Source organism: Argiope bruennichi, chromosome X2 (assembly GCF_947563725.1).
Source record: "Argiope bruennichi chromosome X2, qqArgBrue1.1, whole genome shotgun sequence".
Classification (NCBI taxonomy): Eukaryota; Metazoa; Arthropoda; class Arachnida; order Araneae; family Araneidae; genus Argiope; species Argiope bruennichi.
Window position 1 is genome coordinate 29,139,790 of NC_079163.1, and position 14,779 is coordinate 29,154,568.

General features: G+C 27.6%; 1 protein-coding gene across 1 annotated transcript in view; it reads right to left on the reverse strand.

Annotated features, from left to right (window-relative positions):
* Positions 1-14,779, reverse strand: part of LOC129959926 (ectopic P granules protein 5 homolog) — a 141,738-nt gene that overhangs the window by 74,112 nt on the left and 52,847 nt on the right. The window contains exons 24-28 of the mRNA XM_056072829.1: positions 9,912-10,042; positions 8,463-8,532; positions 6,746-6,869; positions 2,038-2,167; positions 1,781-1,952 (exon numbers count right to left, since the gene is read on the reverse strand). Of these exons, the coding sequence (XP_055928804.1) occupies positions 1,781-1,952; positions 2,038-2,167; positions 6,746-6,869; positions 8,463-8,532; positions 9,912-10,042 (627 nt within the window). The remainder of the gene's footprint in view (positions 1-1,780; positions 1,953-2,037; positions 2,168-6,745; positions 6,870-8,462; positions 8,533-9,911; positions 10,043-14,779) is intronic.

The window sequence follows — 14,779 nt, forward strand, 5'->3', positions numbered from 1 at the left end:
TATATATAAACTTATGCAAACATTGTACTTTCGTTTATGAGTGAGTTTTGTGACTGGATTTGGTTTTTGACATTCGCTTTGTGATTGGGGGATTGTGAATCACTTGACTCTTGACATTTGAGGTTTGTTTTGCCAGTATTGTTTGAAATATTTAAAGAAAATTATCATTACATCGTAGTAAGTATTTATGTTGACTGTGAAACTGTGATAAAGAAGGAACAGTAAAGCTTTAATTAACACCAAATATAACAACAATTTAAAACAATATTACATGTTAATTTTACTTTTAGATACACCATTTGTGTCAATGCTAATGAGTAGCTTTCCGTTTTGTTTATCTTTTCTGAGTGACAGAAAGTTTTCATCTCTCGACTAGCTATCGTCTGAATACCTAAGCAATACACGTGTTAACCCCCCCCCCCAGCTTTATTTTAAAAATAGAATGGAGGGCCCTGCATTATCTGATGAAGAAAAAATGTGAAGAAAGACCGAGCAAAATCTGCCACTTTGAAAAGAAAAATTCATCATGAAGCTGCTACGTTGGCGGCACAACGAGGAAAACTGAATCAATAATATATTCCTTACATCTTATATCATTCTTTGCTCATATTGGACATAGAGTAAAAAATGATACCATTTTCTTTTGTTGTTTGGGGAGATGAAATCAATTCCTCAACAAATCCCACTAATTCTGAAGTCATGACTTAAGGATAGAATAGCGGTTGGCGAGCGAAAGCAAGCAGTGGCGAAAGCCCCTAGTTTGTAAAAAAAAAAAAAAAAAACTTATGCGTGCATCTCTGGTACATTAAATAAGGTATTTTGTGGCTCACATCACTGTAACACCATCAGTGAAAGATTAAATAACTATTAATAACATTTACCATTTCACTAATATAAAACATCACTAATTTAATAAATAAGAATTAATCTCTAATTTCAAAATATACTGCATCAAATTTAGAATGATTTAAAGATAGGAATTAGTAAAAATTACAATGTTTAGTTCTAAGTGAAGCTAGGTAGTTATCAGATGTTCATACACAGCTATTCATACAATAAAATCAAGCTTTTCCTGTTTAGCAATTTACTTTATTTTGACATTGTATTCAGCAATTTATTTTAACTGTAATCAATAATCACCATATTTCTTTAAAATGTAGACCATCAAAAGTTGAAAAAAAAAATCTGACAAAAGTTGGCAATTTTATACCATCTAAATTATTTTATTTTATAAAGTAAAATATTCTGCAAGTAGAAAAGAAAAATCGATTAGTGATTAAAGTGACTATCAGTAAAAAATATTCAAAGAAAAAATATATGTTAATTAGTGTCATTAACAATAAATAAATAAAGAAGAAATAATTTTTAAAAATATCTGCAAAAGAAATGATAACTTTTGAATTTAAAAAAAACGTAAAAAGAGCTGACTTAAGACAATTCCAATAAAATGCAGAAAAAAGTTGCATTTAGATTTTTCTTTAAATAATGTTTAATCTCGCTAATTACTCTCTTCTGTCACCTATTTTCTTTAATGTGATACAGAGACTTGACAAAACCATATATCACTTACTGTCAGAACCCAAAGAAGAGCATGTGATCAGCTGGTTACAGAATTCATTTCAACCCTAATAATCACAGACTCCTGAAACTGCCCTGTCCGGCCATTATTGAATTGGACAATTTGGGGCAGAGTCAAGAACACAAAGTTAAAATTACAGAATTGAAATAGATTTTCAAACTGTTAAAAGTTATTATATTTTAATAGAAACAAAGACTTCACCTTGCTTTATCAAAAATAACACTTTGCCTGCTCTCAATAAGTTGAACTAATATATTCCATGATGACAGAGCTATATCCTCAATTTCATGCATTGGTGGCTCAATGTTTTCAGGACATTCCAAAGATTTAACATCTTTGTTGTTGTTCAAATGCCTTGAAATCCTTTCCCCAGCTACAAAAGTTCAACATATAATTATTTCAATTGGAATGAATTTGTGGTAAGTAAAATTAATGTAGCAGTCAATGCATACACTTACGTGATTCCTCATGAGATTCTGAGCTACTCTGACTTGAAAAAGAAAATTTCTTTTTATGCACCCAAGAATGTACTTTTTGTTCTAGGTCATCTTTCAACTGATCAACTGATACCAAATCGAACCAGTCATACTATGAATAAAATCAAGATTTCAAAATTTTGCAAGAATTTAATTAGAATTAAACAACCAAAAATGTTCAATTTTATTCAAACACACCTTAAAATAATAAATAAGATGCCAAATTTTTTTTAAATGAGACAGTAAAAAAGGAGCAACATTAAACAAACACATTAATAACATTTTATTTATTAGAATTTCAGTTACTAGCAACAGGTAGAATATGTATATATATTTTTTTTTCAATTTTCATGCTTTTAAAAGTAAATGCAGGTTATTTAATTAATAAATATCTGCAAAAGAGGAAAAAAAAGTATATAACTTGACTAATGATTTTTTTCACAGATATAAAAAAAAATTAATTTCACATTCCTTAAAAATATAAAGATTCAGCACTATTATACTTCTCATTATAAATTCAATTACCTTTACACTTGCAACTTTATTTATAATTTATAAATTCATCTGAAATACAATCCAGACTTATAAGAGATAATAATTTAAAATTGAAATAATCAGTAATAGTAAGAATCAAACAAAATACAAAAATCTTCTATTCAACATGATTAGATATCAGTGATTAATAACATGTTTCATTTGTTGCATAAAATTTTCATAAATGCATCATTATCAGTGTAAAAAGGGGGAAAAAATAGAGTAACTCTATTACACCAAGCATAACAATTAACTACTAACATTCCCTATATTCAAGCAATAAATTACAAACAGAAAAATATTCAATTCTTCCAACTCACATCATACATCTTCCAACATGAATATATATAAAAAGAATGAATTAAAACGGAATTTTAATTTTTTTAACAGTAATTCTGAATTTGATTTAAAATGCTTCATTTCGTCCTGCTCCAGAGTGGTTGATAATTCTCTACTTTACAACATGATTTAAAATTAGAAAAAGCGATTATTTAACTAAATTAAAAATTGTGTTGTTTAATTGTTAGCTGAAGAAAGAGTGCTTGCATAATATCAAAACAAAGAAAAATTAAACTTTTAAACACAAATGTAGAATGTAGTAAGTACAAAGGTTTAAAAAGTGCAGCCGTAAGTAACTAAAATTTAAAAACACTGCTACACGGCAACAGCATTAAAAACAAAGAGTCAGCACATAAAATGTTAAATTTCACATATATTACAACTGTAAAACAATAAGATATTTTAGTGTAAACAAAAATTTTTGAAACGTCGATTTCTACTATACTTTAATACTTTTTAAACAAATAATTAATAAAAATGAATTAGTTTAAAATACAATGTATTCTTATTAGTTTAAAGTAAAACAGGGTATCAGAAAATTACTTCATTATTCGTTATTAGGAAATTGAATGCCATTCTTGTTACTGTAAAGATATGGGGAAAAGGCCAGATTTTGACTTTATTTCATGAATGCAGATTTAACGTTCTAAATTTATTCAAAAGAATCTGGAGGCTCTACAATTCATAAATGACCTGGTCACGAATTCATTAATATATTCGGAAATCAGCATTAATTTGCAAGTTAATGTTAAGGATAAAATCAGTGTAGTAATTATAAGTTCCTGTCAGAAAGAGGGAAAAAATTTACAAAGGATCACAATACTGTTGCTGAGCAAATAAATTAAAGACTCAACAACTTCTTCACACAAATACAGGATGGCTACAGAAACCGTGAAAAAAAATTTCCCTGACTTATGACTAATAAATATATTAGTTTCCCGGCCTCCTCTTTACTCAGAATCACTGTATGCATGCAATAAACATTATTAAAAATACTTTTATGAGTTGTCTAATATAAAAAAATATGTTTGTGAAATTGAATTTTTTAAAATGGAATGAACATTCTAAAAAAACTATTAAAACAATATATTATATTTCTTATATGTGAAAAATTGCCGGAAATTTTAACAAAATACTTTTCTTCTAAATCTGATAAGAAATGTTAAAATTACTTTTTGCAACACAAATTATTTCAACAGTAACTGTTATTATGAACTATACTCAAAATTTTAAAACAACTCAATAACTTAGTGTTCTTTGTATAAGTACTATATATATATGCTGCAACATAAATATAAAAATAGTATGATTATATGCACCTAATAATATATATTTTAGTAAAGATTTATACAAAAACAATTGCTAAAATATTACTTCAATTTTCTTTTCTTTACAACAAAACAAGAAAATGCTCTAATCAAAAACATGTTTTCATAAATGAATAAGAATTTTTTTTTAATTCCAATTATTATTACAAACAATGTTAGAGGTAAGAAACAAATTTAACGATAATAACTCAAGTAACATAAATGCTTGCCTATTACAATTAAAACAGAAAAAAAATTACAAATAATAATTATTATTTTCAAAATTAAAATTTCAATTATTAGAGCACTAATGAAAACATGGCTTAGTACAGCTAGTCCTGCCAGTTTTGAAGCTTCTTTCTGCAAAGTTTTGAGGCATGCAATTTCTTCTTCGAACTCTTAAATTCTCTTTTTGAGCTTATAATCTACTTCCATTTTTTTTCTGTTAATTTTGCTTAATTGTTTTTCTTCCTTTCCTTTCTTTTCTTTATAGTCTTTATATTTGGATTGTGAATTCCTCTCACGTAAAATCGAATGTTTTGACAAATCAAAATTACATATTCTACTATTCGCTTGAATGCTGTCTACTGTCATAAACAATCCTTCAGTAAGTGTCCATTCACATTTTTCCATAGACAATCTTTAGTGGTCGAAAATCCTCTCAACATTACTGCTGACAAGAGAAAATATCATTATCATCTTTATCCGTGGCATCAATGAAAGGTTTTGAGTGGAGAGCAAATCAAACCAATTTATTTACTCTCTCTTCTTTGAAAAGTGGAAACCAATCTTTCTGAAAGTTTCAATAGGATTGCTAATAACAATATTTATCAGCTTATCACTCTTCTTATCATAATGAAATTCCAAAAAGTCGCCATACCCTTGAAAGAAAGCGGTGATGGTTTGCAGGTGCTTTGATCGTTTTGACATTACGCTTCGAATGTACAGAAAGCGAAATCGCGTGGATACTTAAGTGAAAAGTTTTCGTCGGCAATTTTCCCTTGATTTCCCACCCTGCATTAATTACATGGGCAGTAAACTTTCCAATAGCATAAATAAAAACAACTGAATTTCTAGTAAAATTTTTGCAATAAGAAAAAAGAAAAAACTGTTAAATTTTGCTGAAAAAACTGACAATGATATCACCTAAATTTATTTTAAAAAAGCTCTTTAAAATCACATCCACGTTCTCTTTTTGCTCATTTTTATGACTTCTCTTTTTTGTTCAAAATAAGGTTGCAGTTTAAAAACTAGTTAAAATTTAAATACATAAAATGCAAATGATACAAAATATTGGGTTGCTAGGTAAATAATTTCGTTTTTTCCTAACAGAGGACTTGTATTTTTCACTGCATAATCATTATATATTTTGACAATTGATCAGCAAGGCTTCCTAGTCAAAAAGCTTGTCAGATTCTACACAGTAGTTTTTGGTTGGTGCCTATTCAAATATGGAAAGTGGAAAGCAGCATTTTTGGCATATTTGACTTTTTTACTATCGAAAAGGTAAAAATGTTGTTCAAGCAAGAAAAAATTATCCGCTGTGTATGGAGATGTATTGACAGATCGCCAGTGCCAAAACTAGTTTGCAAAATTTCCAACCGGCAATTTTGATCTTGAAGATGCACCATGTTCTGGAAGGCCAGTTGAAGCTGATGAAGATACAATAAAGGCATTACTAGATGCAAATGGGCGAATAACAGCTCGTGAGATCGCCGAAACATAAATTGATCGAATTCGACCTTTCATGACCATTTAAAGCGCCTAGGTTTAATCTCAAATCTCGACATATGGATTCTTCATTTCTTAGGGAAAGAAATTCGAGTCGTTGCGTTGACATCTGTGATTTGGTTTTCAAATGACAAGAAAATGGTCCATTTTTGAAGCGCATCATCACTGGGGGCGAGAAATAGGTTTTCTACAAAAATGTTAAGCGGAAGAGATAATGAAGTAAAAAAGATGGACTATTTTAAAGAACTTCGGAAGCCATTATTCATTAAAAAAAAGCGATGCTATCTATTTGGTGCGATTTCAAAGAAATCGTTTTTTTTTTTTATATACTGCCACATCCATCATATTCTCCAGATCTGGCACCTTCTAATTATTATTTGCACCGGCCTCTGCAAAATTTTTTAGATGGTAAAATCTTTACTTCAAGTAAGGAGGTCAAAAATTACTTAGATCAGTTTTTTTGCCAGCAAAGAAGAAAAATTTTATGAACGTGGAATCATGTTACTGCCAGAAAAATGGCAAAAGATATTGGAGCAGAATAAACATTATATAATTCAATAAAAGAAAATTCTCTTTACTTTTCATTAAAAATCATTATAAGAAAATTCTCTTTACTTTCCATTAAAACGAAATTACTTTCCAAACAACCTAACAATGTAATACAAAACTTGCATAAATATAATTTAAAGTTCAAATATAAATATTTTCAGTAATTTAGCTGAAATAAATACAGTCAATAATAATCCTTTAAATAGTAAATATAGTCCTCTAAATAGTACCTGGTCATTACTAAAAATCAGCTTTAATCTTTCACAACAATAGTTTGGACCCAAAGCAGAAAAACATAAACTAGGTTGGTGCAAATTTTTGTCTTCAATCCAAAAGGAGAAAGCTCGGAAGATTCTGGGGGGAAAATAAAAATTTTAGAAATAAGATAAAATTATAAAATAGGAATTTCAGATAAAATTTTAGTTATAAAATGTAATATTCACCAACAGAAACTAAGTAAAGATTTGCTGAATGGCACTTCCAAATAATCAGCATACCCTCCAACATTGGTTACCCAGTCATCAGTAACATTTCTTACCAATATATTACATATAATGTAATATCAAAAAATTATTGAAGAATATATAACTCCAAAGAATTTTAACATTTTTTTCAAACATTATTCAAAATTATTTAAGACATTTATTACTAAGTATATAGGTGAAACAATTTTTAAAAAAATCACAGAATAAGATTTTGTTGATCAAATAAATTAACACAATTTTGTTTCCTTAAATAGTAAGCACTTTTGCTTTTCTTAAGTCATTATTGCTCAGTTTAACATCGTAACAAACTTCTCTATTCATTTTAGTTATGAGAAGAGACTCCAGTTTTTGTATTCATACTGGAACCAGCTACCAGTGTTGTTTTTCCCCCTCTAACCATACTAAAAGTATTTTCATTGTCCGCTAAGAGTGAAAGTTCGGGAAAATTGGAATTTTCAACTTAATTTGTAGTTTCCCATATATATATGTCCGTTTCGTGTATTTCATCATATATCCGCAATTTTCACCTAATTTCCATACCAACTACTACGGAAATTCTGTATTTGAAAATTTTCCTTTCATTAGGAATTTTAAAAAATCATGCACGATTATTACAGAAAAAAATGAGAACAGAATTCAAGTCTTAAAGGTTGTTAAAAAAATACTTAGATTTAAAGACCAAAAAGTACAGAGAAAAATAATTGTTTCCAAAATATATAGTTAGCACAGCTCTTTATTTAACAATAAGATTATAAGAGATTAATGATCTAATGTGATATGGATAATTAGAATTAGGTACGTAAATAATGTTGAAAAAAATAACTTCTATAATTTTTCATATAATCTGAGTGTTAAGTTAAAACACAATAGAAATGATTAACTGAAAAGTACAAGGGATAATTTTAAACACAAATATAGATGTCACAGGCAACGTTAATGAGTCAGGATGGATAAAATAAAATAAACTTAAAAAAATATTAATGAGAAAAACACTCCTATTTACATTACAATGATTTAAGAACAACTGGCAAAATTAAAAAATTAATTAAATATAAACACATATTTCTAATAATATAACAATGATACAGTGTATATCTCGATTGATTTTTGTTTTCTTATGTAAAGTCTGATGTGTATGTATATGATATGCTCCTCCCAAACATCTTATGACAACATTCTGCACAAGTTGCATAAAAGAAATAAAATATGCAAGGCCCTTGAACATCTTGATAAATTCTTTCACTTTAAAAGGATAAATGAGTCAGAAATACTGAATTAAGAATAAAATTCATGCAGGTAATTTCAAGCAAATGATATCGTCCCACAGTTTGAAACTCGAAGCTTTCACGGGTAAAATGTTTGAATAGAAAAATTTTACACCAAGGTGTCTAAATTTTATACTACCTTATTATAACATTGAAAATTAAATTAAAATAGAAAAATTTAACACAAAAGAACAAACCTGCATAGTTCAACATTAAAGATGCATTCTTTACTTGTAATATTCTTTTCAGGTTCATTAACATCAAGACCTACAAGATTAAAAATATAAAAAGACAATAATCCTTACAATAAAAAATACGATTTACGCCAATAAAAATGAATAAATATCTTAACAAAATAAAGCATTAAATCTATTGAAACTGTAATCTATTAATATAATACACAAAAATGACTATCTTTTTGGCATGATAAATGATTATTTTTATAGAAAATTATTTAAATTAACCTAATTTTTAAAAATATATGTTCCATTCAAAAGATCCACCTCTCAAATTTCTTTTTCATGCATGAAAAATTGATGATACATGAGAAAAAGATAAAAAATAAACGATCAATAACAAATCTGAAGACCTATCAAGCTAATATTTACAAATAACAGTATGATTAATTACATTCAAAAGACTTATTAAGGTAGAAATATTTCAAATTAAGAATCAGAATAGCCAAACTCATTATTTTGTGTCATGGTTCTATTATATGATACAAAATAAGTTAAATTTCAAAGAGTTAATTTAAAAGACACACCAATTAGAATTGTAGATCTAATGGCTTTTAATATGATAGAATGGTCCATACTCAGGCCATTTAATTTAATTAAATGTGATAGTAATTTAAAATATATGAATAACTATATTATTTTTTAATTAAAATTGCACTTTAAAATCAATTGCAAATCAAAGCTAATTAGCTAATCATTAAGTCATTGATCTAAATTTAAAATGAAAGGAAAGATAGGGTATCTAAAATTAAAGTTTCCAATCCAGATCTATCTTATGCCATTACCATGCATCTGAAAAGTGTGAAACTCTGTAATAATTAAAAGGGATGGAACACATTAAATGAAAAAAACTAGTTCTAAATATAGCTAACAAGAGAGAATTTAATTAATTAATGCCCATATTGTTTATTTGCACAATTTTGATCACAGCAAAAGTTATTTCAGACAATGGACATTATTGTCAGCTGTGCAAAATGCATGCTTGGAAGTGTTCAGCATATGCCATCTTTCAGATCAACAAAAATTTACTAGATGTTTCAACCTCTCCCCCTCCGAGCCAAAATTCGCATGAATGAAAGCAGGAAGATCAGAGAAGCCACTCATGATAAAAGTATAGTCTAATGACACCTTCTTCAAAAATCACTTTATAGAACATCCTAAATGCAACACATCAGTGGAGAACCTCATTTTGCATAAAATGAAGTTCTTCCGTCCATGTGTCATAACTTTTCTTAAAAAATGTTTTCTTATTCCTTTATTAAATCATTCGCAATTAACACTTTTCTGGTGAAGGACTACAACTATAGACAGTTCTGAAATAAGAGAAATTTAATTATGAATTCACTGTCTGTTCTCCAACATAAAAGCACATCCAAAATTCAAAATAAATGACATTTATTACAGAAATACCTTGTGAACGCTGTACACAGTTGTTATAATATTCAGCTGTTTCTAGTGCTCGAATCTTTAATTTCTTCAGAATTTGAAAATGAAGTCCAGTTTTGAAATAATTTAAACCAAGACTCCGAGGTGCTTCAGAACTATAGAAAAAAAAATTAAGATTTAAAAGAGTTCCGAATTTAAAATTAATAATGAGTCAAACCTCATTATAGTGTTTTCCAACAGACTAACAAATTATAACTACACTTGAGGCCCCATTTTATTAAAATAAAACTTATGCACATTATCTACTACTTATGACATTAATATAAATTACACAAACTCATCAAATATTGTTTCTTAATCATTAATTTATAAATATCAGATGAATTAATTTGAAAGTTAACTGGATGATACATCACCTTACTAAGTACAAAATGAATTGAATAAAAAATATCTTCTTTCATCAGCTAGATGTTATAATTTAGAAAATACTACATATGAAAGGTCTTATTATTTTAACTAAGTAATATGAAAGGTCTTATTATTTTAGCTAAGTAAATCACCTTCATATAAGGACAATTTGGAATTTTAAAAAAAGGAGCCACTCAATTTTATTTGGCATCTTTCATCGTGCTGTCATAAAAAAGGTATCATTCGAAAAGGAATTCACATATTCTTAAAGAATTTTGAATTAAAAATTTCATAAAGAACCGTCCACATATTGAAATAAAAACAAACTTCAAAATTTCCAATAGCAATTATTATAGCAAATGATAGGAAAATTAGCAAATTTTGACAACAAACTAACAAATTTCATATTTGATATCAAATTTTGACAAGCTTCAAAATTCAATAAGACCAATTGTTGTAATCAAATTCTAAAATTACATCAAAAGGTCTTCCGAAAACCAAATTTCATTAGACTATATCAATTCATTTCACAATTATGAGCTAACAAAATTTTGGCCTACTAATAGTAAGATTAAATTTTGAACTTTTATTCATTATCTTAAATAATAATATAGTTATTAACTTGAATTGTAAGATTGTCTATAAATTTTTCACATATATTGATCATTAAAAAATAATTTTTAATGAGAAAAAAATTGCAAAATTAAGAGTTTAAAAATTTTTAAATACCAACACATTTAAATTTGGATATAAATCAAAGGACAAGGTAATTTTGTGAGTGCAAGCAAAGTTTCTGCTGATTTCTATGAGTAGTTTTCCTGTTACATTTTTTCTCTTTTGCCTAAGTCTCAAAATACCAATAACATTTTATTTGGCATTCAAATACAACTGATCCTGCATTTCATGAATCAAATACCATTCATGATGTAAAAATATATATAAAATATATTTTGTCAGAGGCAAACTATTCAATACCAAAGTTTAAAGAAACTGCTTTCCACAACCATATTTTAATTAATAGTCTTTGCCTTTAAGTTTGGAGGAAAGTTTTGTCCTTTTGGCAAGCAATAATTTTTACTAATCTGCTCATGTAATGTCACATACAGAACATAAGAAATTACAGAAAAATGGAAATATCTGTCATAAAAATTGGGAATATCTATCCTAATAAATACTCTATAGGATTGTAGCTATTTAATTTTACATACATGCAGCTCAAATTATTTCTCTTTATAATTAATACAAAACAAACTCCCTATTTTGTAACAATAAAAGGTTCATTTTTCGTTGTTTAAATTTATCAATGTTTATGTGCTCAATATTTATTACAGAAGTCTCAAATTTCATAAAATTATTTTCCATAATTGCAATTATTTAATATTGTATATAATCATAAATAGAAGAAAGAAATTTGCACCAAAACTTTATTAGATAACGTATTTAATATTAATATTTTGGATGCAAAACCCATCTTATATTTATTCTCTACACATACTAAAACGAAGAATCTCAAATAATTTTAATGATTCACTAAGCATTGATTGATATTTTAGCTTACCACTGTTCTTGTAAGTATAAAAGTATACAATTTTAACTTAGTATATAAATAAAGGGTAGAAGCAGATCAAATAAAAAAATTTTAACAAATTTCAGTTTATTGAAATGTTAAAATAAATAAATTTCATGGAAATTAAAATTTTGTAAGAATTTCTCTTGGTAAGTAAAAATAATTTATAAGAAAAAAATATTTGAAATTTTGTACAAAATAAATTTTTAAGTTTATATTCTTCTTAAAAATCTGATATTTACAACAAAAACAAGTGATTATAAAATAATTTTTTAAAAATATTTTATATGACTTCAATTATATGAGCAATTGGGATTTGCGAAATAATTTTGTTGCAGTATATTAAAGCGTTATTCTTATAACTTTTTGAAAAGACTATTCAACTCTTAAGAACGAATATAAAAATTACAAACATATGATATATAAATTGCCCATTATAATATAAATTTTTGCTTATTATATTGGATACTTCTTAAAGGCATCTTATGGAGAAATTACTTTTATAAATACATAAAAATAATTATTATTTTTATAATTATATACATTCAGGTTAGCCACTCAAATCTAGAAAAAAATTAATGTGTTTTCCCTGTATGTATATTTAAGATATGAGGAAATGAGAGAATAACATTCATGTGTTAGTCATAATGCAATATGACTTTAAGGAGTGGGAAAAGGAACGGAAGGAAGCTACAATTGCTCTTTATTTATTATATAGAATTTAGAAAGACAAAATTTATATATTAAGTGGTGAGGGGGAATATATTACCTCTCATTCTCTTTAACTGTAAGTCACCCAAAATTAATAACTTGGATGAAATAAAACACAAAACATTTACGTTATCATGATATAAATCATTTAATGATTACTCCACAACAAAAACATTACAAAGCAAGATTACTTTTTTTATTAATTCATTTCGTTTATGTATTTGGGCATCAACTTCTGCAGATTTTTCAGCCATCAGTTTCATAAAACTCGTCCTTAACAAATAAGGCACAACATTTTTGTACGGCCTAACGTACATTTTTTAGCTATTTCACTTTCAGTGAACATATACGAAAATATTTCCAATTTCATTGGATGCACTACAGAACGAATGTGATACAAGTTTTATGCCCATAAAAATTCAGCTTTAAATTATTATTCTTGAACTAAAATGTTTAAAATCGGTCGGACGTTCAATTTGGCGCTTCCAGATTTGACATGTCATCTTTTCCTGTATTCCTTTTATACAACATCAGTGATGACTCTTTTAAATTGGCAGGCAAATATTGTATATTTCTCTTTTTTAGCATGACTTGTAACTGCCTGTTTTCCCAAATTGCTTAGGTTTATTATCTTCCCACAAATCGAGCAGTGCACAACAAATGAATTCGCGGAACTTCTCGAAACTATTTAGCAAAATCACGGTTGATTTTTTTTTTATCCGTCCAATTCGTGTTAAATACGAATTTTGAGCAGCTCATAAGGTTTTTTAGACAATCTGTAATGTACTTAGAATAAGCTCGCAGCTTCTAAAATAGTAAACAAATCATTCGATAAACTCAAATGTGGAATAAATAAATAAATCATTCGATAAACTCAAGTGTGGTAGACTAAAAACCACCGCACTGCTTTCGCATAAATGAATTTTATTCTTTCACACGGTTACAGAAGTCTCGCGCATGCTCATTAGTTTCAATTCGGGAATCGCATGGAAAAAGAAAAATTATCTCGCAAATTGAAACTGGTATGATCTAAATAGGAAAAAAAGGGGGGTGAGAGGAAAAGTGAGGCGAGTTTCCGTACTGCACAATCGCGAATGGTATTGTTTCTTTCCTGGAAGCTATGGCTATGATCTTTTATTTTTGTAATATTTAGAGATCGGCATTTTTTTAAATGGGAAAAAAATAATTAAGAAACTTGAACTTTCCTGTATTTTCTCGGTTTTTATAAAAATTTTCAACTTTCTGTGCATTTTCCCGGTTTTTTAAGATGATTTTTAAATTCCCTGTTTTTCCCGATTTTCCTTGTGTTCCCGGTGGCGTGGCAACACTGAAATTATAATTATTTCTGTTATAATATTTGCTTCCAAATTTCTATTTAGAGCAGAAGATGTAAAATATGGGATGAATATTAGTTTAAAAAAGTGCAGAAAGCATGAAAATTAAAGATATTTAGTATAAATGAGCATTTAAAATGTTGTTCTTTTATTTGCATTCCTTGTCAGTAATAAGTATATATATCCAATACAGATATCTTCATACAGAGAGTTCTTACACAAACAAAAAGCATTTATATAGAACGCTAAGCCACCCGTAAAGCATGAAAGAAAAGTGATTTACCATCATTTTTATCAGAGAATAAAATGAACTACTATTATTATGTTCTCGTAAAATAAAGTGGTACATCATGTCATATATCTTTATGAGCAGTAAGCAATGATGAAAAGAATAGTGCATATTGACAAGGAAATACAGGAATAAAACGTAAAAAGTATAAAAATGCCTTAATTATTTTCCTCACTCGCTAACAGTGAGACATTAACACTAAAACTGAAATTTCCCTTCAACAATAGAATTTATTTACACCGTTATTTCTTTTGCTCATGCAACAACACTTTTCCATTTTGATGCTTTCAACATAATGAGAATTCAAACTCAGATGCAATTTAAGCAAAACATTCAATACTGTTGAATATTTCTTTGTGGAAATGAATCAAATTTCTTCAAAGGAAGTTTCACTGTAAATATTTTTTTTTTCATGCATGAAGTAGCAAACAGTTTTATCACAAAGATTGAAACTCTAAAGATGCCTTTAACATATCACAAATATAATTATAAAAAAATTACTATTAACAATGTCTAGAGAATATATAAATCTTGCATACCTAAATATGGAAACAACCCCTTAATAGAAAATGTCAAATATCAC